The sequence below is a fragment of the Apostichopus japonicus genome, chromosome 13 (assembly GCF_037975245.1).
Source record: "Apostichopus japonicus isolate 1M-3 chromosome 13, ASM3797524v1, whole genome shotgun sequence".
NCBI lineage: Eukaryota > Metazoa > Echinodermata > Holothuroidea > Aspidochirotida > Stichopodidae > Apostichopus > Apostichopus japonicus.
In genome coordinates, this window is record NC_092573.1 from 8,124,692 (window position 1) to 8,149,999 (window position 25,308).

General features: G+C 36.8%; 1 protein-coding gene across 4 annotated transcripts in view; it reads right to left on the reverse strand.

Annotated features, from left to right (window-relative positions):
- Positions 1 to 25,308, reverse strand: part of LOC139978228 (adhesion G-protein coupled receptor V1-like) — a 101,787-nt gene that overhangs the window by 23,986 nt on the left and 52,493 nt on the right. For all 4 annotated transcript variants that reach the window (XM_071988201.1, XM_071988197.1, XM_071988198.1 and 1 more), the window contains 27 exons: positions 24,626 to 24,805; positions 23,889 to 24,032; positions 18,406 to 18,523; positions 17,857 to 17,980; positions 17,309 to 17,447; positions 16,602 to 16,796; positions 15,931 to 16,042; positions 15,200 to 15,323; positions 14,648 to 14,787; positions 13,652 to 14,085; positions 12,915 to 13,160; positions 11,953 to 12,102; positions 11,106 to 11,332; positions 10,629 to 10,785; positions 9,896 to 10,058; positions 9,092 to 9,205; positions 8,391 to 8,572; positions 7,931 to 8,107; positions 7,084 to 7,327; positions 6,477 to 6,635; positions 5,605 to 5,789; positions 4,843 to 4,980; positions 3,453 to 3,605; positions 2,379 to 2,525; positions 1,260 to 1,405; positions 559 to 760; positions 156 to 271 (listed from right to left, as the gene is read on the reverse strand). In XM_071988201.1, coding sequence (XP_071844302.1) covers positions 156 to 271; positions 559 to 760; positions 1,260 to 1,405; positions 2,379 to 2,525; positions 3,453 to 3,605; positions 4,843 to 4,980; positions 5,605 to 5,789; positions 6,477 to 6,635; positions 7,084 to 7,327; positions 7,931 to 8,107; positions 8,391 to 8,572; positions 9,092 to 9,205; positions 9,896 to 10,058; positions 10,629 to 10,785; positions 11,106 to 11,332; positions 11,953 to 12,102; positions 12,915 to 13,160; positions 13,652 to 14,085; positions 14,648 to 14,787; positions 15,200 to 15,323; positions 15,931 to 16,042; positions 16,602 to 16,796; positions 17,309 to 17,447; positions 17,857 to 17,980; positions 18,406 to 18,523; positions 23,889 to 24,032; positions 24,626 to 24,805 — 4,616 coding nt within the window. The remainder of the gene's footprint in view (positions 1 to 155; positions 272 to 558; positions 761 to 1,259; positions 1,406 to 2,378; positions 2,526 to 3,452; positions 3,606 to 4,842; positions 4,981 to 5,604; positions 5,790 to 6,476; positions 6,636 to 7,083; positions 7,328 to 7,930; positions 8,108 to 8,390; positions 8,573 to 9,091; positions 9,206 to 9,895; positions 10,059 to 10,628; positions 10,786 to 11,105; positions 11,333 to 11,952; positions 12,103 to 12,914; positions 13,161 to 13,651; positions 14,086 to 14,647; positions 14,788 to 15,199; positions 15,324 to 15,930; positions 16,043 to 16,601; positions 16,797 to 17,308; positions 17,448 to 17,856; positions 17,981 to 18,405; positions 18,524 to 23,888; positions 24,033 to 24,625; positions 24,806 to 25,308) is intronic.

A 25,308-nucleotide genomic window follows, 5' to 3' on the forward strand; every position in this document is an offset into this window, starting at 1 on the left:
AACCTAATTTTTTTTTTTTATATATATATTTCAGAAATTGAAGTAATTTTCATTTTTATGGTGGGGGGGAGGGTGGGGCGGGGCTCAGGTAGTAATGATTGCATTTTGTTGTGTTATCAGACAAGCAGTTTGGTTAAAACATATCACAATCTCACCTTGCACCATTGGTTGCAGCAAACAGACGTAATCTGAATAGCTTGGGGTATTCGCTATCATCAATGACATCCATCTCACTCTTAGCTGGAAGGCTGATCTTGATATCTAACCTCCGCTGTTGGGGATCAAGAGATGAAAAATAGAAATAATGCAAAACATACATTGAAATAAGAAACAAACAGCACTACCAAAATAATTGAAAAAAATTACATTGAATGTTTCAATCATCTATAACTTGCATTTTTTATGCTAAATCTGTCTTTTTTGCCCTTTGGCATTTAAATGTGTACTTTTTGTTTATTTGATAAAGACTTGGACACCATCCAAGATTGTTTATTACTGACTAAAAGCGTAGATTAACGAGAGTGTCATTCATCACTTGTCATTCAGACGTAAACTTACGGTGGTAGCCTGGAAGTTTAATGTCCCGGAGGATGACATATAATCCACTTCCTTCAGGGCGGGTTGGATGGTGACCCCTCCCATCTTCTCAGACGACTGAGGTTCGATGGTCTCCCAAGATACCAAAGAGTCAAGAGTTCGTCCGCCTGAACGCTCCACTGAGAGGGTCACTGACTGGGTTAATCGATTCACAGATTGAAGTCTTTTAAGGAAAAATACAAGAAGCATGAAATTCTCTCTGTGGGATTTGAAATATTCCACAATGAAATTGAAAATTCTTTTAAAGATAAAATACTTACCTTTTTCCGGATGAATAAACAACTGGTTTGTTTATTTAAGTCTCAATAGTTGTTTATTAGCAGGATATCCTAATATCGTATTAAACTGGTCAAAAGTTGAAGTTACAGGATGTTTAAAGGTCATGAAGTTTCCTACTTATATTGAAGTCTTACTAGTTTTTAAGTGCACTTAGTTTTGTAAATTGTTTTCGATTGATTCTCTTCAGTGGTATTTTTCAATGAGTCCCATAACAAAACAGGAATAACGGGAAAATCTCATATTGGTATTACCTTGTTGTAAGACTACACACAAACCGACCACTACATGAGAGTCATCTCAAACCAGTCTTATCTCATAGCAAAGACTAAACCAAACAAGACCAATATGACTGACAGATATAAGACATCTGAAACCAGTCTTACCTTGTTCTAAGGCTAAACCCATATTGACCGTATGGGTGGTCGCTGTCTTGCATGGTGATGTTAGCAAATTTACGAGCTGGATTTAAAGTGGCATCCCGTCTCACACCTATGAGTTCGACCGCAAACGTCCTGGAAAATTCAGGCTCCTGTAGACCAAAAGACAGAAGGCTGACTAAAGGAAGCTCACAATAATTATAATTGTTATAATTATGTTTGTTAAAAAAGAATAACATGCTCCATGAGTAACTTGAATATTTGGAATTGAAAAAAATCAGTATTAAAAAAACCTCCAAAAAGCTGCACTTAATAAGCAATAAGTATTGGCATGTGAACCTTGGGTCTGGTATGCACAGAATCCTCAATGAGTGACTTGAATATTTGGAATTGACAAAAATCAGTATTAAAAAAAACTCCAAAAAGCTGCACCTAATTAGCAATAAGTATTGGCATATGAACTTTGGGTTGGGTATCGTACAGTATGCATGTCTCTCAGATAAGAGAATTAGAGATATGTTATCAGATAATTGAAATATCTTACTCTGGAGGCAAACAATCTAGCAAGAGTTGATACTGATATATCTTGGATTTTAGACTTGAAGGTATTTCTTAAGACTAGTAAAATATTATGCTATGGAGGCAAACACTTTGGAAAGAGATCATTCACTTTTTCTGAAAGCCACTTCCAAAGGTTTGGCATTCATTCCTGGATGATACAAACTAACCATAAGGTAATTACAAATTGTAATTTTGTTTTATTTATTTTTTTGCTTGTGTTTAGGACTGGTGTTTGTTTTTATTGTGTTGTCTATATTTGTTTCTGTAAAGCACTGTGATCATTTGTAGAGCGCTCTATCAAATACATAATAGCAACAGATAGACCCAGGAGTTTATTTTCCAATAATCAGGTAATATCAGCAACTACCAGATAGAAAGGATCATGCTACACTGTATATCCTGTTTCAAAGTTATAGGAATTCACAGATCTGAACTCTGGCCGGACAATGTATGCTGCCCTCTACAAAACAACAGCTGTTTGTCATGTAGTAAAATGCAGACTACTTTAATTTTCAATAATAAGTTAATCTCAGAAACTATCAGATAAAGAGAATAACATATTACCAGATCCTGTTTCAAAGTTATAGGTAATTCACAAATCTGAACTCTGGCTGGACATTGGATGCTGCCCTCTACCTCTACTAGCTGGTTGGTCAGTTCTTGATCGAGACTTATGTCTCCAGATGTACTGTAACTTGCTCTCCAATCCACCTGTAATGATGGAATGATGATGATGAAGATGCTAATAATCAATTGTTCACAAAACAAATATTCAGCACACAGGTCACCAGTGCTATTCGATTCTAGTGAAAAAAAGTTGTGCTCTTTTCAATTTTATTTATATTTTCTCGCTCACTTTTCTATTGTTTATTTATTGATATATTTTGGTTTAACAATCAGACTTATTTTGCAAAGAAGGGTGATTTAAGGAAAGAATTTTAAAACATCTGTTAAAATATGTATCAGAAACAGCAGCATATAATTGGCTCCGGAAGTATTAAATATAGATAAAGAATACCAAGAAATTATAGAAGAATTATGAAAAGTTAGTTTGAAACTCAAGTCAAACAAGCACCTCATACTTAATTGAAATGTATCACAGAGCAAGGACAGCTGTAAGGACTTTTTCTTCTTGCAGTTCAGGTATGACAGAGAGCTTTCATGTTATACCCATTCAGACAAAGCAATGGCTTCATTACATACAACCGGATATCAAATAAACACAGGGATGAGCCTGGGGTAAAACAAAATTCATGGAACTTTGCAAAATTGCGGTATAGGCTCCAGTTTGTGTATGCTACAGTGTGTTAGGATAATAGTTTTTGTCCCCGAGGTAGAAAGAAGTCATTGATATTCCGAGAATTCGCAGAAAAAGCTCATGCCTGTAAACAAGGCCTTTTGTAAATATTATGCATTGTTTAGTATTTCTCAACCCATTTCTTATAATGTAAGTCAAGGACAGTATTGATAATAACATGACTATTTGGTTACACTTATTTCCAACTTCTGTACATTTTTTTTAAGATTCAGGAGAACATTAGCAATCGCTTCTGATGAATTATTTTAATATTGCATCATTATCTTTATACTGCACGACAGTATACTGTAACAAGTCACAGAGAGAGACGAGCTACTTACCGTGACCGTCTCAAAGAATGCACTCCCACGGTCCATGTTCAGGATGACGGTGGGATCGACGTCCTCACTGACAGAGACATACAGGGAGCTATCGCTAAATCCGATTATCCCGTTGAAGTTGTCGTTACCTAAGATGATGACTTCTGTGAAACCCTGTTGGAATTACATGAAAATTGAAAAGTGTTCAAAAGAGAAAATTGACATACATCTTGAGAAAAGTGAATACATGAACTCAGTCAAGGTCTCCCACCTGATTACCACAGTTAGGAATACATTTAAGCTCCCCCCCCCCCCCCCCCACTCAGAGAAAGTGCATTTTCCATGAACAAAAAAACACAATTCCCAGGCATACATACTTCACAAAGAAAAACATTTCCTATGGATATTATATATACAGGGATAAGGATATTTGGGAGGGTCTCCAATACATTTAATGCCTATTCATGATTAAAACAATGAAACACTACTACCAGTTTTGATAATTTTGTAAGGCTCTAATATTACAGTTGATACCGAAATTGTTTAGAATCAGGAGAAGTTGAAATTGGAACAAACAACTAGGAGTATTTTTTTTCATTCAAATCATGGAAGTTCTAATTTAAGCATGTAAATGCACTTTTAAGTTGCACTACTTGAAAGGGTACAATATATATTCTTTGGCCTCTGCTGTTACACCATCGTTAATATTCATAGGTGCAAAAGACTTCAAAATTTTAATGTGATTATGCAGATATGTTAATGTGAATTACACACAGCCGGTAGGGACAATTTTTTTTTTTTGTTCACTATATATAATGTAGTTGCAATCTTCAAAGCAAATCAAACCCACAGTATAAAACAGTTGTGAATCTCTGTCTAATATAAACAGCAGGGATGCCAGTAGGGTTTGCCCCATAGGGCCTGAAAGTTGTGGGGACTTGGATGTCCCAAAGACTATCTAAGCTAATGTTTGGAACTTTATGAAAATCCAGAGAAAAAATTGAGATATAGGCTCCAATTTGCATATGCTACAGTGTGTTAGGATAGTAGTTAGAAATTCGCGGGAAAGCTCATGCCTGTTTCAACTGTGACGGAAAGATCGTGTGGAGCCGGAACCAAATTTCAAAATCGGGAAAAAGCCGGAATTCCGGCTATTGCCAGAATTCTGCCATCCCTGAAACAGGACATCGAAACTGCTCATAATGTCACAAACATTCCTGTAAAACATGACATGAACGTACAGTGTACAAACAACTAACCCATCTGGATTTTCCGTAGTTACGATTGCTAACCCAGCTTAAAATGAAAAACAGCAATCACATATCAAAATAAATTCAATTTTAAAAGTAGAATCATAGTTCTGGGGACTATAACAGAAATAATAATTCACTGTAATGATCGAGACACTCACCCTTTGAGGGGTATCCCCAGGGCCAGCGACTCTTCCTCCACCTGCAACGACGGTTAGGTAAACATAAAAACTCTCTGCTGGTTCCGGTTCATTGTCGTCGCAAACTTCCAGCTGAACGGTGTCACTGTTTTCGTTTTCCTTCAAATACAAAAAAGTGCAATAAATATTCATCTTTATGGTTACAACAACAGAAGCAATGTAAAATATCCTGGTTTACTATTTGGAGAGGTTAGGAAATCAAAATGAAGTCGGCAGTCTCGTATTTCTGCTACAGAGAACAGCTTTACAACATTGCAAATTTCCTGTGAGTGCTCAGCATTCACTAAAGATATTCCATTTCCTGAACTGTAACATATTCCCCTCGCACCCAGCCCACCCCCCCATCCCTAAACGACACAAACACAAAACTACAACAAATTATAAACTTACGCCGGAAGAATTTTTTTATTTTGGCTTTCATTGATACTATACCATTAAAAAAGTGTCCTAGTGATAAAAGTTCCACCAGAATTTGATAATTTGATTACTTGCTGATTGATGTTATATACTGTACAATGACATAACATTAAAATGCTGTAATACCCTGAATAGGATGGACAATCACATAACATTAAAATGCTGTAATACCCTGAATAGGATGTACAATCACATAACATTAAAATGCTGCAATACCCTGAATATGATGTACAATCACATAACATTAAAATGCTGCAATACCCTGAATATGATGTACAATCACATAACATTAAAATGCTGCAATACCCTGAATATGATGGACTCCTCCAATACTCTGTAGTCTAATCCTGCTGATGCATTCCGCTCTGCTGCCAACAATGCAGCACCGATTGTGCCAGTCATATTTGCAAATTGACTGATGACATCACTTTCCCATTGTTCTCCTCCACCCACGGTCCGCACCCGTAACAAAACTTGGCCGAAGAGTCCTCCTGCAAGAAAATGAAATCCAAAAGAACATTTAAAACCATTTAGTTCAATTTACTTTTGTGAATCCGAAGTTAAGTGAAATTAACCTTTTCTTAGTTGAGCTTATTTTGATTTAATGAAGCTTTTTATAAGCTTGGCTCATCTTTCCTTGTCCTAGTTCAGTATTAGCTTGGCTTAGCTCAGCTGTCATGGCTTAGTTCAGCTTTGATCAACTTAGCATGCAGCAACTAAGCATTGCTGGGTGAAGCTATGCTAAGCTTAGTTCAGCTTAGTTCGGTTAGCGAAGCTGTGCTGGCTTTCTGAAGCTTAGCTCTGTTTAGTGGCTGGCTGTTAAGTTCAAATGTTATCCAAATCTAGCATGGTATAAACTGCTCACAAGAATTTCAATGGAATTCTGGCCCGTCCACCGCTTCCCCCTTGCCACCCACCTTAATAATTCTGAGGCAATGAGTACATAATAGAGAGTGAATGATCTCAGTTTGAAAGTAATGCATTGCAGGAAGTAGTACGTACTTATGGAAGTTCCAAACACGAGTGACCATCATTTTAACCTTCCTGCATATTTTGGGACAATACTGATAACTTTTAATAATGTAATTTAATTTTGAGTACATTTCAGAAGTTCTTCAAATGGGACAGAATCTACCCCCTTTCCAATGACCTTCCATTGACCTGACCACATCGCTTACCAGTTCTGGTTATAGTCAGCTCAATCAGTTTGCAAGCTCCACCACTCTCTGTTGTTTCCACGAGAACGGGAGCTATACTGAACACACCGAACGGGTCGTTATTGGCATCAATGGTTACCATAGCAACTGAATGGAGCGTGCTCAGTAGAGGTCCACCACCTAAAATAAGATAACAATGATCAAGTAACACAGATAACAACCAGATAAATAAGGAAAACCATGAAAGTTACCAGTCCCATTTATTAAAAAAAAAAAAATCTGTACCTTTATTCTACAAAAATGACAGAATAAATCAGAGAGTAGCAGAATATGAGATTGATTAATTAATTACCATCTTGAAGAGTGTCGCCTTAACTACAAAAAAAAATCCATCCTGTTAAGAGCACTTATCCACTGGTGTATTGAACCATCAAAATGAAATTACAGAAATTGTAACCACTTACTTTGCAAGTGTCAATTAAACCACTTAAAATATAATACCATTTCAACAACAACAGAATAATGTGGAGAATTACCTGATACCAATAACCTGTAACTTTCTTTCTCACTGGCAATAATATTTCACAGAATAAATATTCAGTGGAAGTCTGTTGAGTTTCCAACTCACCTTGATTACCGTCGCCGCTGTCGACCGAGGTGAGGTTAACGAAGAACACTTTCTCCAGCTCGGGGCTATTCTCTGCCAACAGTCCGATGGTGACGGTGGCCGTCTGTTGTCCGTCAAGTAACCGGACCACGCCGCCAGAAATCTCCACATAATCCTGCCCGGGTACAGCGGTGGAGGCTGTAGTCCGGTATACAACGGTCACAACTCCCTGAGCTCCAAGCTGTCTTTGTATTACAAGTTGGACCTGCAGAATAATGAAAAAGAGATTTGTTGGTTCATGAACGATGAATGAGTGTCTGGGTGAGAAAGAATTAGGGTTGGAGTGAGGGGGAGGGGGAGTGGAAGAGGGGGTAGAAATAATGTGATCAAATTCCTGAGATGATTATTCAAAAGAAGATTAGCTCGACTTCAGTAAACATGTTACATCTATATAATGAGTTATATGGCAAAATGAATGCCTCTTTATTTTGGATAACTGTCAACGTGTATAGTTCATCGGTTTAACTCCACACATGATTTCAGTCTGCTATCAGTATTAATATGTGCTTTCACAAATATTTGAATCACAGTTGAAATTATTAGCAGACTCAGAGGAAGCTGACAAATGAATTATGGCAAGGGTAAATTGTTCCAACAGCAGTGGTAAACGAACTGAGGCAAAGCTTAACTATGCCTCAGATTTTTGCTTTTAATCTAGCATCCTGGAAAGGCAGAACGTACCGCCTCTTGATTATGACAGTGCTACACCCCTACAGTCATCAATGACATTTGTTCAAAAAGTGCTTGATTACCTTGCTTAGCATTTGTAATACACAAAAAAAGCAATTTAACATCTTTTATAGCTCACCTCTCCTTCTGTTTCATCAACCAGAATATTTCGGGAATTTTCGTCAAAACTGATGATACCGGAAGGCGCTATTTCAATAAGGGACCGCTCCTGATCCTCTCTGGCACCCCCATCATCGGAAGACTGGACGGAGGTTATGTGCATGGCAAACAGGTCCTGTATAGACACTGGTTTTAACTATATGCACATAAATGAAATGAATGACTAAAGATGAAAATAAATCATAAAAAAAAAAAAAATACAAATAATATCTATGAGTATACAGTGATGTTCTTCAGGTAATTAATTTAAGTCATTTCATTTAATGAAAAAACAAAGTCAACATTCAAAGGACAGTCCATGTGAAAGTTTATTTATTATTATTGATTATTATATGACATGACATCATCTGAATATGAAACTGGACTGCCAAGGCACCAAAACTGTTATTTCACAAACCGCTAAATAATGAAATACTGACCAGAATTGTGATGGCCCTTTGAGATACGCCATGGTCAAAGCTGACAAAGCCACTGTTAGGAGTGACAGTTCCTTCATTGAACCCTATTGGAAGACCACCAGTAGGATATCCCGCCTGCCAGTTGACATCAACTGCACCATAGGCACCCACTCTGTCCACCATGACTACCACTTGGTAATTATCTGAAAACAAAAAGTGATATCAGTACATAATACACCAAACTCTTTTTCCATTTAACAAGCAATGTTACAAAGAAACAATGGTTAGGCTTCCATACTAACACAGTATAATAATAGGCATTGGACCTTATATCTTTAGTCTGAGACAGAGAGGGCTGTACCATCACTGCAGCCAGGCTATGTAGGACATTATCAATTGTGCAGCATATTTCAAAACAATAGGCACTGCTGGTCTGTAGAGGTGCTTCTCTATTGTTTTATATTGATTAAGCATTGCTACAGCGGGATTACACACAACTCTTACTGTTTTTTATTCTGACACAGTGTCAATAATAGTGCTTCCATCAGCTTCACTCATTTTTGCTTGAGACTATTTCAATAAGGGACCGCTCCTGATCCTCTCTGGCACCTCTGTCATCAGATGACTGGAAGGAGGTTATGTGCATGGCAAACAGGTCCTGTATAGACACTGGTTTTAACTATATGCAAAATAAAATGAAATGAATGACAGTGGGATCTTACCTTCAGATATAACTATTTCTGACAGCAGAAATCCAACCTTGGAGTTAGCAGCCGACTGAGGGACTTGGAAAGTTGCTGCTGATTGTTCGAGGTCAATGATGGGAGGTATTGTAACTGCAGGAAGGAAAGAGTTATGTAAGAACATGAAGAGAAAAGGAGAGAAATGGGTGAAGAAAAACCATCGACACCCATCATGCTCTGTAAGGATGATACAGGAATTACAATGACATCCTCATCATGCTCTGTAAGGATGATACAGGAATTAAATTGACACCACCATCATGCTCTTAAAATGGTACAGGAATTAATATGACATCCTCATCATGCTCTGAAAGAATGATACAGGAATTCAAAACTTCAGCTTGTCTGCGTGTCTTGTATCATAAAACAGTAACAGTTATCATACATCAAATGTGAAAATAAGACAATATCATAGTTTCTCTCCTTAGACAAAAGTCCCTTTATTCATCCCTCGTATTCTTCTGTAACGCTCCAATCTCAACCCCCCCCCCCTTCCCCTTGTTTTTAATTACTTTCAGCATTCTATTAAATAACCTTCTAGATCCCTAACAACCTATATTAGTCTTGTAGGTCCCAAACTTGGCAAACTATCAATTTCACTTTCAGATTCTAGATAGGCAGTCAATTAAGTGAACTCTCTCATGGAAAAGATGAACAAACTTATGATAGCAGCTTAGAGAAATAAACACCAAACATGTGACAATTAATATATGGAGAACACATCCTCTCTGTTTGATGCTGATAACAAAACTTCTGTTTTTTCAAAAAAAGAAAATATCCTACCATCACTTCCAATATACTGAACATCAGTCAGGGAGACAGTAAAGCTTGTATCTCTTTCCAGAAAGATGTCGTTATTTATAAGATTCACATCTTTGGTGCAGATAGACTCTCCATCACCACACGTCATGGAACCTCTGGGCGAAACGACAGCTCCAGTAACTCCCTGTTAAGGAGAAACAGATAAGAGAATAAATTTTTGTAAATAAAACATTTTGAACAAAAATTATTTATTAAATCATAGATTTTTTTTAATTTATTACTGCTCTTGTAATTAGTTACTGGCATCATTGAAGGTCAGCTCAAAGTTGATCTGGACTGATCCCATGGTTACCTTTATTCTACTTACATCATTGAAGGTCATTATTCTACTTACATCATTGAAGGTCAGCTCAAAGTTGATCTGGACTGATCCCATGGTTACCTTTATTCTACCTACATCATTGAAGGTCATTATTCTACTTACATCATTGAAGGTCAGCTCAAAGTTGATCTGGACTGATCCCATGGTTACCTTTATTCTACTTACATCATTGAAGGTCATTATTCTACTTACATCATTGAAGGTCAGCTCAAAGTTGATCTGGACTGATCCCATGGTTACCTTTATTCTACTTACATCATTGAAGGTCATTATTCTACTTACATCATTGAAGGTCAGCTCAAAGTTGATCTGGACTGATCCCATGGTTACCTTTATTCTACTTACATCATTGAACGTCATTATTCTACTTACATCATTGAAGGTCAGCTCAAAGTTGATCTGGACTGATCCCATGGTACCACTCTCTCTCCTGACTTGAAGCTGTATGTACCTCGTTCTTTCGCTGTCCAGCCTGATGGACTGGTCTTCGTCATGTACCTGGAATATTCCGTGAGGGTCGTCGTTTGGTCTAAATAAAAGCCAAACGGAATGCAGTGAACACCAAACTTAATAGATAACTCAGATAAATATAAGCAAATGGTGACACAAGCTAATTTATAATTTCTTCTTTCTTTCTTCTTCAACATTTGTTTGACAGTTTTTAAAAGTTTTGCCTCCAGATATATTTTGTTCCCTTGGATTTGTCACATATTGTCTTCTGTAGCTAGCTAAGCTTTGCTCTTCCAGATGTTAGCTAACAAATAGAGATACTAAAATCGTAGAGCACGATGTATCGTGGTGGTAAATTATTTATGGTACCGAAGAACATATTACGACAATGTTATTTACCTGATGGAGAATCTGGAGACATTGTACAGGGGGTTGATTTCAGCTCCACCTTGAGATGAAATCAGGACGAGTTGGAAAGTTTCTTCCAACTCCGGGTCGAGATCCGGAAGAATGCTCAGTAATATGCGGGACGAAGAGACCCCCGCCGGGAAATCTACAGTTCCATTGTTTGGAGAGATGTCTGTCTTTACCAAGCTCTTCCTTTCATCTTGGACTTCCCAGTAGACCTAATAAGATGAAGAAATATGATTGGATGCCACATTTCATTTTTTACAACTAAGAATGTGCCCATTTTTTTTTTATGTATATTTTTATGTTCTTTATTGTGTTTTATACCCCTGTCTTATATCATTTTTCACTTTTATTGCTGTTGTTATTACTTTGAGGTTTTCTTAAGTTTGATAATTTAATATTCCAGGTATTGGTTCTTTTGTACAGTGCTCTTGAGCATGTTGTATTTCATGATAACAACACTTTAATATATAGTATTTATTATTATTATTATTATATAAAGCACAGGTGGACAAGCCATGTAGCTCTCTGGATTTTTTTTTAGCTGCCCTCAAGGTGGTTTTCAAGACCCTATTTAGTAAATGCATAGGACCATATGGCTAGTAGGTAAAACATGAAATACGCATAGCTTTTTTTTCAGAGCAGCCTGGGGTATACTTGAAATTATGGGGGATAATAACATCATTATAATAGGTTAACAATGAGTATGAAAGTATAAAAAACAAAAACAAAGATGTGCTAAGAAAACACAACTATCGAATACACAGATACACAGTTATTGAAGAAATGACAAACACCTCTACAAAAAAACTATTTCAGTAAACATGATATATACCTGAACATCTCCAATAGTGCCTTGGTTCCTTTGAAGACCAAAGGAGATAATTGTTGGTGATCGGTCATCACTCGGTTCAGAGAATGTTCTCATTTGTTGCGATTCGTCGTCAAACTGTAGAATGCCGTTAGGGTCGCCATGTTTTAAAATCTGTGAAATTTATAAAAGAAATACTGTCAGAAAACAAGACTCAGTTAAAAAGAATGGTTGCAAAAAAAAATGAAACTATTTGGTATACAACATGCAGGGAGGGATTGATGATAAATATAAAAGTAAAATTACTTGATTTTTTTGCACCGAGAGGCTTACACATGTTGGAAAAAATGTAATATTAGAAAAACCGGGAAAAGCCAAAAAAGAAACTAATATTCAGTGCTTCAAAATTAGTAAAGGAAATCTTGTCCAGAATGAAATACGATCAAAGAGAAGATCACTGATGTTATTACAAAAAAAGTGGAAAATTCTAGGTTGAAAAAGTCTGTAGAACACCATCATCCCAGTCACAAACCAAGCGCGCTTCCTAGGAATACACATTGACAGCCGCCTCGCACTTGGATACCAACATCGCCACACCCACAGAAAAGTCACACAACGTGTCAGACTACTTCTCAGAATTGCCCGGAACTGAAGAGCACCCTCTATTATCACCAAAACTTTGAAGATCTACAGACATATAGTATATTGTGAAGAAGGAGGTGAAGGTGGGCGGTGCCTCAGAAGTGGGATACAGGGAGTGCAGTGCTAAGACATTTCCAATTACGTAGTTTACATGGATGGAAAGGTGCGTATGTCGACCGGAGACAGGGTAAGAGTGGAGCAAAGTAAGTAATATGGGTTTTCTATACCTTAGCACTGCCTGCCATTTCATTATATGTATTAATTGACATACTGTTATTTTGTAATGTGAAATACAGCACAGTCACGGATTGACTTTCCACTATCATATTATTTCAGGGACTTACCGTTAAGAGAGCAGTTTTTCGGCTGTTTACGACCTCGCCCGCACCAACGACCTGATATATCTCAACTCTGAAGACTTCTTCGACCTCCGGACCGAAATATGGCCTGATCTGTAGGTCAAAGGTCATGGATGTCCTGGTCTGGGGATCAAAAGTCACGGATCCTTGGAGTCTACCATCAGAGGTCATAACATCATCGGTTTCAGTCAAAACGGCGTCAGAGTTTGGACCGAGTATTCGCCACCGTACCTGAAAATGTGTGTAAAGAGAATGGTTACAAGGTTCAGAATGTTTACGATTTTCTCGTTTCTACGATACATTTTTTTTAACTCATAGTAAAGAGTGAATGCAATTCTCTATGGGTATTTATTTGGTAAACCAACATATTTAACTTTTGCATGAAATAAGAATATAAAGCTTAAATTTAAAATCAGGCACTTTTCACATTTAATAATGTTGGCTACTTGAGTGTTCATTACAACTCCAGTGAACTGTATCTGTTAACACAATGGACCAACCATTTTGCAGCAATACAAATACTCCATATACATGCATACTAAAATGCTCCATATAGATTAAGACTAAAATACTCTATATAGATACAGACTTAAATACTCTATATAGATGAAATGCTAACTAGGAAAAAACATCAATATATCTTTGATTGAAGATACAACTGTAAGGAATGAGAATAAAAGTTTCCTTGTTTTTTTCTTCTTTCAAACTAAACCTCCACTCACCTCCGCTCCTGTTAAATATTCATCTGTACCACCGGTCAATTCGACGGTAAAGGTAAGATCTCTGGCGCTGGACGGATTTGGAATGATCCTACCCAAGTCGGATGCTGCAAAACTGATCAGTCCGTCGGGGCCGTCACTTTTACTTATGGCGATCACTTCTGTGAGGTTAGAACCCAGAATAGCGCCACCTAGAGGCCCGCTCAGGGTGACAGTAAAAGTCTCGGAGAATTCCTTTATCTGGTCGTCGATGATGGTCGCTCGGATGGAAGCTCGAGACTGACCGTCGAGAAAGATGACCTCCCCATCGGTCAGGATGTAGTCTATGCCGTCTGGACTCGCGGTCATATTTTTTACGGTATAGAGGGCGCTAACACGGCCAAAGACTCCACCGCTGCGAACAACGGGTATGGAGATGGTTCCAACATCTTCAGGAACTACCAAGGTAGAAAATGAAAACACACACAAAGTTACTTACATGAAACATACACATAACTAACAACATGACTTTTGTGTTGAGTGCCTTTAATATTTGCACATGAATATCATGCCTATTCTATTTAAAAACCTGCAGTTGATACTAGTAGTGACTGTTTCATACAATGCAAAATATTTTCTGGTCAGTGTGTGCTGTTCTGTATCATCTGCAAACTCATCATGATGCTGTAAAAAAAAGCAAGCCTTTGAATATTTGTCTATTTTTATTAAAATTCATGAAACTTCCACTCATAAATTTTTCCTCATCTTGAGAAACTTTCATAAAAATCAATTCCCTCTTGCTGATGACAAGTTTTTAAACTCCTAACCACCATGGAGAGAACCAGAATATTTATGCACTTTATTTTCTCAAAATATCAATAACACATTTTCAAAAATATGTTGTGCTCTTATCTCATTCCTCATTTGCAAACCATTTTCTTTCTTGCTTTTTTTTGTGACTATTTGTATAAATTATATTAAAAGATCTTCTGTAAATCTTTCATTATGTTCTGTGATTACCTTCTAGTAACGAGTCGGTGAACTCAATTATTCCTTCGGCATTGTCATTCTTGTCTATGATGATCTCTTTATCTGTGTCTGGTCCAAGTACTGGCTCCATGTCCAACTGCAATCCATTCTGATCTGTGTAACTCACGTCTCTGTTGTAGAAAAAGCAAAACACACTGCATTAAGTTTATGGACAGATCACAAACACGGCATGATAATTAAAATATTTACCTTGTTATGACTTGTTGTATGACTTGTTGGTGCAAAGGAGAACTTTACAATTCAATCTCTAACATAAAAAAACTGTTTGTAGATACATAAAAGACATACTTCATCCATACTAAATTGAAGAAAGTCAAAGACCACTTCTGACTCAATGTGAGGGAAGAAACAACGTTAACAATTGTAGTTTGATGTTACTAACGTGGCAGACATCTTTTCCAGAGGCATTGATAGCCAGGTCTTGCCCTTGGGACAATTATCTCATCGGGCCTATTTCTTACACGCTTCATTTTACTTATTATTATGAAAATGAGAAAACAATGTTGTTTTTTATTTACTTACAGAGGTGAGAGCAGAGTTACACTTGTCAGGACCACTTGGAAAGACTCCGGACCTTCGGGCATACTATCGGGAAGGATGGTGACTCTGATAGTCCTGATGTCATTGCCTTCTTCAAATATGACCACTGAAATGATAATTGATTGATTAATTAAAGCATAAACCCATATTAATTACAAGATTACCATGTCTATAAATGACTGGATTATACCACTTTACCAATATCATACCATTCTTTCCTGTTTTCATTACAATAATCTATCTGGTTTTCACCGTAAGAGCTCCAATAAAACACTACTGCCCTCATTCCTCCTAACCTTAACCACAAAACACATTCCTTCATCCGTGTATGTTAATATCAATCTTTTATATTTCCTATAGCACTTTCTCTGTCATTACTCATTACGACACATAGACTGATCATTCATAACACCATCAGTACACCAAAGATGGTGCTAGCACCTAAACTTCACAATGTTATCATAACAGTACAACACCTGGTTTTGTTTCCAACCTGACACTTCCCATCAAACAGCCTGATCCTGAACTGAGTTTTGTTCATTTGTTGTTTTAATGCGACACACGATAACCAAATTATTACTCAAACAAGTACACAGCCTACAATATTTTCATAACAGAGATGTACCTGGTCTAACCTACTTTTGATATGTGAATCGGGCCAATGTTAGTCTAAGGTCGAGATAAACAACCGAGGTCAAATGCTGCGGTCTTACCGTTGGTTTTCTTCAAGTAATCCTCATCAGAAGTAGCCGTCCCAGCGATGGTGGTATAGTTGACCTGAACACGCCCAAAGATACCAGCCTGGCGTACAACAACCATGTGAACCTGGAACAGAAAGATTTATGAAGCAATATAAGAATGAAATATAAATAGAAATATAACAAACATGAAGAATATCAATCACAATTAACTAACAAAACCAATTTATAAGTCTAATTTATTCGTCATACAAATCTAACACATTTTCATGTTTATCAGAGTATTTTATGAGTAGTCTGGATTATTATAATCTTTCTATCTGTCATTTTAATGACTAATCTTGTTTCTACAGGTTTTAACCTCGTTCACATCAGTTTCACTAGTTTTGGTGATTTGTATATCTATGATTATGCTTTGACTATTTTATTACTTTTGTGTCATTCATTTTCTACTTTTTAAGAATTTTTCTCTGGTCCCATGTAAAGTGCTTTGAGATATTGTTTTATGTAAAGTACTATATAAATACATATAGATATATTAGTATTACAATATGAGAACTATCTATGGGAGTTACAAAAAGACAAGCTTACCACACATTTCAGGATATCTGCTCATAATGACTATCTTACAATTATGTAAGGATTGCATAACAACTACATAGTTGCCAAAGAAATGCCCCTCTCACCTCTTGAACATCTTCATCTACGGTCACCTGAAGAGGTTGCTGGAATTCAAAGATCCCAAAAGGATTGTCGCTTGCTACGACGGTGATTGAGGCCTGGTTGGCTCCACTGGTAGAATCAATCAAGGCTCCACCGGTAATAGAAGCCAGGATTAAGGAGAAATCTCTCTTTAACTCTGGAATTGAGTCATCAACCGTCTGTATTGTATTGGTGAGGAACAAATGCCACAGAGTGCAAAATGAGAGAGAAAAGAGAGAGAAACATTGTGTACCTGTGCTATGCTTGTATTCTCTGACTATGAGAACAAAAGCACAATTATTTTGTTTTTCTGGATACACTCTATTTATTACATGACAGGACTTGTTGATGTTCAGGTCACCGAAGAGTTGAAATATTTACCAAATACCATCTTGCTAATTCAAAATGTTTAACTTTTAAAATTTTTACATGCAACTTCTTCTTTTTTCTCTACCATTGCAAAACAGCATAGGAGCCTTGTCGGTGTTTATTAGACATTGTTTAACACTAATTCAAGAAAATAATTTGATATGACAAATGGCAAGAAATACCACATTGCCAACTCTAACAAACTTCTTTAATTAACGTTCCAGGAACCTACCAAAATATGTTTCATCAATGTTTATGCATTTATAATGAACTGACAGAACACTTCATATTACTCATTCGAAAGACGAAAAGACATACATACCTGCACAATAATGGTTGCTTCCCCTTGATCCTCCATAAATGTTACACTTCCTGAGGTATCTTGGAATGTACTACTATCTGCAGGGGTTATCTGCCAGCTGACCTCAACCTCACCAAAAATACCGATACCTCTGGTGATCCTGTAAGTATTAAAGAGTAACACTTGATTGCTGTCAAGTTTTCTAAATGCCTTTATAACAATTTCCTGAAAATGTGATACATCTGAATACCACTACCACAGCATCATTTCACATTGATACACACCAAATTTCAGCAATAAAAATATAAGAGAAAGGGTTTATTGTATTCAATTTTGCAAGGTTGAGGAAAGAAGTCCTGAAATGGTAAATTGATACTTTTTATTCAGAAATTTCAAACATTCCCCACTTGCCTCACACCTTTTATTCCCTTCACATCTTCAAGCTTCCATTAAGAGGAGAGTTAGTTTCTAGTTGAATGGTAGTCAGTTCTGAACCATTCCAAACAATAAAACACAAACGGTTTTAAAGATTGACCTTATCTGCTGATCAAATATCAAAATATTCTTACTGTATCATAACTGTGCCGTCATGGGTAGGCGTGGGTTCACCAACTAGGACACTCCTTGATGCTGGCAAGATGGACACGAGTCCTGACGAGCCCTCATCAGGTTGGATGATGACTGTTGCTTTATCTGGAAGCAATTAGAAAACAAAGGATGGTTTCACAAGATTAAACGTGAATGAGATTTCAAATGACTACCAAGAATCTGATTGGTGGAATCAAAAACACTCCACTGTGATCTTCTAAAGTGCAGACCAATCATCATTCTTTATCTCTATCTCTCTCTATAAAACAATTTTTCCTCTATGTGTTAAAGAGACCAAGCTAAAGTCTGAAAGTTTATCTAAAATATCTCGCTTTTATTGAAAGTGATCATCTTTGCCAGCTTGGATGATGAAATAAACCAACCAAATGTCCCACTGAAAATTAAAATGCGGTAGTAAGCAAGAACAAGGTGACGCATGAAAGAAATCATGTTTCAACTTTATAAATTTATCAAGTTATGTTACAAAGTACTGGCATAATATTTTATATCTTGGTCTCATATAGACTCACTATTAACTGGTGATATTTCAACATCTTCATCTGATGAAATGGATATGACAAATCTTTCTTCTCCTTCCAATATTTCATCTCCCAGAGCAATGACATTGATTCTTCTTCTGAGTGTTCCCTGAGGAAATGATACAATTACAGTGATTAGTGAAAAGTAATGCAGCTGGTTAGCTCTACCTGCCCCTTCAATATCACAACTGATAATAAGACATCAGATAGTATCAACTACATCAAATTATTTATTATCAACTGTTATGTGTTAGGCTGGGTGGTTAGGCTCACTATCTAGTTGACTTGACAAACACAATCCTTTGAACCACAAGGTTATTTCTGTCTGCTGTTTCAAGCTCAATGTGATATTAACAGTATCTAACTTCAAATACAATCTTTATTTGTTAGGGCAGTGATTAGGCTAAAATACCTCTTAAGATACAAAACTAAATACGTCTGCTAAGAATATATCCGTCTGCTGTTTAAATTTGTTGTTAAAATTGAATCTTTATGTGTTAGGCCAGACACCTCTTTAAAGACTAGAATAACCTCTGTAGTCCTAACATGATCTCGGCATGTTGTTTCAAGATCGTCCCAATAGATATTACACAGTTTTGCACATCATTAGGGAAACAGTCCCCTTACACCGAAGGTGCAAAATTTTCCACTTGAATTGTTGCAAAGTGGCTGCTTATCTGGCTATACCACACATGGTTGAGCAGGTTTTGTAAGATGAGCAAGATAAGAATGACCACAAGATCGCTTATGCGAACTAATTTAATTAAACCAGTTTCACAGGACATAAGGGATTATATGCACTTCAATGAGCAATCAAGACAGTATAGAGTGTATAGCTGAAATGATATTGACTTCTTAACATGTACTGTGTTGAGTGGAAGACTTGCATTTAAAACTCATCTCTGTACATGTCAAGACCTCAACTATCTTGTAACTATGTTTCTATGTAATATATAAATAATAACACAGATTTAGGATGACAGAAAAGCGAAGCGGGGGGAGGGGGGGCGGAATGATACTTCCGCCCCTCCATATCTTTTACAGGGGGGTGCGGGGGGGCTGGCGCCCCCAGCCCCCCGGTTCCTACGCCCTTGTGAAACAACACCGACTCTGTTAAAATACAATCTTTCTCAGTCCGTTTTCTTGTATCTGCTTATATAAAGGCAGTTAAACAAAAGGTTGATGTGTCAGCTTTATGCCTGGCAAATACATAGCTGAAAGGCAAAATTATATTCTTTATGTTATTGCGAGTCCATGATGCATGTGAACTGGATGGAAAAATATTGGAGATAAACTGAAAGTCTTCTACTGTGTTTCAATTTCATGTCGTAGGCACACCAATCCTTTCACCAAAGAGTGATTACAATGATAACTTTTGCATTATGAATCTTATTTGCTGTTTTTTACAATATTTTTCTTATATTGCTTCCAGGGCTTTGTTCAGCTATTACATTATATCAGCTCTTGGGTATCAAAAGTTTCAACGCGCATGTTGAAATAACTAGCATAGTGTTGGTTTCCAAAACTTTCCAGTTATTATTTGCAAGCCCAATTTTTGATAATTCTTTTATTTCCATTTTTTTTTTAGTTGTCTCCACTTACAGCGTTAATTGTTTTGTATCTGTACATTTAATTGTTTTTGTATTGCTATATTTTACTTTTTATGTATAACGTTAAATGTAAAAAGCAGGGCCTTATTGGAAATCAGCTTTTGCTGAATAAGCAACCCTGGATAAAAATGCGAATAAATAAAAAATGTCAGGCATTCGGGCCCTCCATACACTCGCTCAGCGCCCGCAACACAATTTCATAATCTAAGGTACCTCCCTCCGACCATCCTATTGATATTATGTGCTATTCGACTCATAAGAATAGGATGCTGTTAGCATTGAATGTTATTTTAAATTAAGGGGATCCGTAGATACAAATTGGCACCCGTGATCAAATCTCTGTATATTTATTTAACTCGGTTAGCGTAAAGCTAACGTCTCCCGAGGACCTGAAGTATCATAACCAATAGTGAAATGAAAAATATAACAATATACAATAATAATAAGAACATTAATATAAAAAAATGAATAATGGCTGGGAGTCATTTTTCCAAGAACAAGAGCCATTTCTGAAATCACGTAAAGGTTGCCACATATTCCAAACTAGTATAAGCGCATGAAAAGAAGAACGATAGCCGCCCGTTTTTTCCCCTTCAGATCTCAGTACGAGAAACATGTATTTTATTTGTATAATAGAACAACTTTCGTTAATATTTTCCTACCCTAGCTATATGTCGATTTTACAAAACCTTCATGAAAACAGACTTTTTGAAAATGGATTTTGAAGCTCAGTCAACAATTTAAGAAATGCTTAGGCCTACCGTTAAATACTGGCGTCAAAAAATACATTTCGTATTTATTCCAATAAAGATCCACAACGGATAACAATGCTAAGTAGAGCTTACTTAAAGAGAAATAGAAACTGCATGTACAGCATGGTCATTTTAAGTATCCAAGTATTATACAAAGAGATCGAGTTCACCGAAACATCCCTTTTCCTTATCACCTGAGGAAAACCGTCTTTTATAAATTATAGTAGGCCTACCATACAGTACTTTACATTTGATACAAAAGTTTCTTCTATACAACAGTTTCCCAAAATTTGTATGTGTCGCAATAGTTTTAAGTTTTAACCAAGGGCAGTACCGTTCATAATTTGCATATTACACCAAAATTTACAATCGGCGTCCAGATGGCGGGAAAATGTAACATAATGTTCAATCTGTTGGGTCGTTCCCATGGTGCGATGAACTTGGGCAAGTTCGAATGTCGATGACCTACTTATGTTCCGTGACCAATGTCAATGGGAATTATGTGTGTAAAAACTCGTGTTTTTCCACGTGTAATATATATAGAAGTTTTACGTAAGGGGAGCGAATTTCGGGGCGGCTCGTTGATTGTGAGGAGGCACTTATCTAATCATCAATTTTTGTGAAAAATATCTTACGTTTTTTTTCTCCAGAAAATGTTTTTGACTAGTAATTGGAAACTCAATGTATCAAGAAGTACTGAGTCTAGACCTTATCATTGCATTTTGGGGGAAGACAGATCTTCAAGTGCAAAATATTGTTTTTTCATTCAAGGTTATCGTGGTTTTCTTGCGAGGTGTATACGGCGTAACTTTCGATGTAGGCTTAGAATTAGGATCGGCCGATGCCTACCTAGTTTGCATGAATTTTTACCTAAATTCAATTTAATTTAATGGGAATCACTAAGCATGTCGGAAAGACAGGACTCGACTTACTACTAATACTTTAAGTTTAAAAGTTCACAATGAAAAGTTTTTAACTATCAACAAGTCCCCACCTGTTTGGAACTTCAGACAACAATAATGTAACTTAGGGGCTACATAAATACGGGATTATAAACTACATATATAAGAATAGTACAGATTTATTTATATCGTTAATCGGCTGTTGTTTACTCTAGAAAATATACTTTCAATACGTACAATATCAATCTTCGTACAAAAGTTCTTAAAAATAAAAAAAAGTAGCGAAAGATAACTAGAAATGACATCGTGGAACCCCCCCCCCCCGCATTAATAAACGAATCCATTTCATTACAGCATCAACTCTCAAGTACCGAACAGCAGTGCGTATAACAGTACCGTACCCTATGCTATAATAATATACAGTCCTGTGCGAAAATGGATTTAATTTGATATGCTCCCTTCGGTTTTGGATCAAAATTTATTAAATCGTTATAATTATTATCACAAAATGTGGTGAAATGCATAAGGGTGAGATTTTGTACATGGGAACCTTCACAATCATCGTTTGAAGGAAGAATAAATAACGAAAATTTCTGAATAACTTTGAGGTCTCGTAACATGCTGAGTTCACTAACGTTCGATATTTGGTGTAGCCTACAGGTCCAAATTACTACGTGAAAAGTTGATTCGTTAATATGTCTAGGCCAGTGCGTAAATTGATAAGATATTATTCAAACTAAGAACACAGGAACCAGAAATAAACGTGTTTTCTTTGCTCTAATTCAAATAGTAACACGTAGATATTTTTATTATGTCCTGGATTCCCGGGAATGATACCGAAACGAATGTAATAACCAGTTGTTTTCCCAATACCGGTAGTAGTTACACATTGCACTGTGATCGGGGTTAGTCAAAGCCGGGATCGGGATGCCGGTATTCACTTGACTACCGGGATCCCGCACAACCCTAGTAATGAAATAGTCTTCCCTCAAAATTGGTACATTGTACTTAATGCAACTCTTCTCATGCATGTAACAAAGGCTTGTATGTATCCTCGTGTATGTATAGGCCCCTACTAAACCACCTCAGGAGTTCCGCGGAAAAAGAAAAAGGATTTCCCCCAAAAAAATTCCAAAGATAAAAAAGATGACGATTGTCCGTACCAAGTAACCATGTGTTTATGAATAGCGAATGGCCTAACCTACTAGATGTGTTAATGGCCCGAAAAGCGCCAAGAATAGTTACCCAAACTTTCCATCTCAAAAAGTATCTCAAACAAATCATCCATCTTCAATCTTTACCAAAATGTTAATTTTAATACCTAATTCTTACACTCCGACGTTATTTTGTACTTATGTTCAATATAATTCCGTTTATGAACAAATAAAAAATATGCCGAACTTAGTGTTTAACATCCTTGTTCGTCACTATTATTAACTCCATTCAAGCTCAATTAGAAATTTAAGCTTAGGCCAATCAAACTAAGTAAATAGTGACAACGTAACTAGTGTAGGATTACTGTTTAACGTTTCCAGATTGATATAAAGGAATGATAAGAACTAAAAACAACTCCAATGATGTTTCTAATAATAAAAAATTGCATTTACTTCTGCAGCATTAATTTGAACAAAAATATAGACCGTATTCAGAGGCCGGTTTCTCAATGTTACAACATAGCGTTAGGCCTAATGCGACAGCTATGGATTCGAGGCACATGAAAATCTCAGGTTTGGATGTAGTAACGTTTGGGAAATTTCCAAGCGTCGGTTATGAAAATTAGCGGTCGTCTGGTGTTATGTATTAAAGGCAAGCCAGACGCGGAAAAATCAGGAACCGGTGAATAAAAATCACGAAAATCCGAACCGGCAGCTAAAGGGAACTAAGACACGGAATACTCTTCATACGATCATATGTCGCGAGTACTGTATGTACGCCTGTAGCTATAGCTGTGCATGCCTGTGAACAACGTTTATCTCTTGATCACTTGCATATAGCTGACACACTAGCTAATGCCGCGAGCAAACCGCATGTTCGTTGGTCCGTGTGATAGGGTTAAGATAAGTGGTGTAAGCAGAGCTGAAGCTCGAGATAAGCCCAACCCGAGCTCCCCCGCTTGAGGTCGGGTTGGAAATGCAACTTCGCTGTAAGGGGACTGTTTCCCTAATGGCTATTAAGCAATGACAAGTTAGGCATCCGGTTTGACTACATACCTCTTGGAATTGTAGAACACCCTCAGTTGGGCTGATGTCACCTCTGCCTGGAGCTTCAAGCTCCCAGCGGATATTGACAGACCCCTGTGAGCCTTGGGTCCTCTCCACTGAGAAACTAGCTTCACCACCTTCAGCCACAGTCTCCTAGTGAGCAGTCAAAAAACAAAAGATCGAACCGGTATGAACATTATCACATATTCTATGAAACATTGCTCATTTGCTGAGAATCTGACAATGAAAGATCAGATATTTTGTTACAGAAGTTTAAATTTGTACACTTTCTTCCACTATTATAGTAAATATTCCCAGGAATAAATGCAGTTCAGTAAATGCAATCACTTCACCATACAAAACAACTTGACCTTGATTTTAATACATAGAAAACAATATGAACATTTTTCTTGCAAGTTTAGACAAAAGGTAATATAGATTACAGGGAGTGTATCACTAGATAAGCCCATAAGGGATTTTTGATACACTTCCTTTCACATTCCATAACTCTCTGTATTTGCTACAATTGTTTGTATATATGTTGTGAAAAATACAAATAAATAAACGAAATAGTAATATATTTGAACTAATTTCTGTTCATTATAAAACAGTATTTTCATGTTGTAAATTGCACCTGGAAATATCCTGGATTCCTTCATTGTCTGACATTTCAACACAAGATACTTGTAAAATACTGATGTCTTTAAGGTTCAAACCACTCTTTCTTCCACACATTGACATGTTACCTGTAAGTATGAAAATCCAAAGAGACCTCTCGGTGAATCGTTCTTGAGGATTTTGACCAAGAGTGTGAGTTCTTCTCCGAGTACGGCTCCCCCGGTAGGGTTATCGATGTGGACGGTGAACCGTTCTGTATCCTCCTCGATCTCGTCATCCACGATAGATATATCGACTGTAGCCTCCCTCTGAGAAGAAGTCAGAATACGTGAGCAGTTTCTGATAGTAACAAACTTATCGTTGAATTTTTCAACTTTCGTACTTTGCAGCAAAGAAAAAGAAACCACATGTACTTTACACTAATTTGTTTTCTGCACAGGTAAACCCTGAAGAATGGTCACAATAAATGAGGTTAAACAAATGACTGAACTTGCAATAACAAATTGAAGATTAAAAAGGTATATAGATAGGTTATTAATAAATATATGTTAAAGACCTTTATTTTACAGTCTCCAAATACACTGTGTACCATATAGTAGCTAGAATCACAGTAGCTAGAAAACCCTGAAGACTGTTCACACTAAATGAGGTTTAACAAAAAACTGAACTTGCAATAACAAACTGAAGATTAAAAAGTTATACAGTTAGGTTATTAATAGGTTATATGTTATAGACCATTATTTTACAATCTTCAACTACACTGTGTACCAGATAGTAGCTAGAATCACAGATGTAAGAAGGGCCTTTTTTA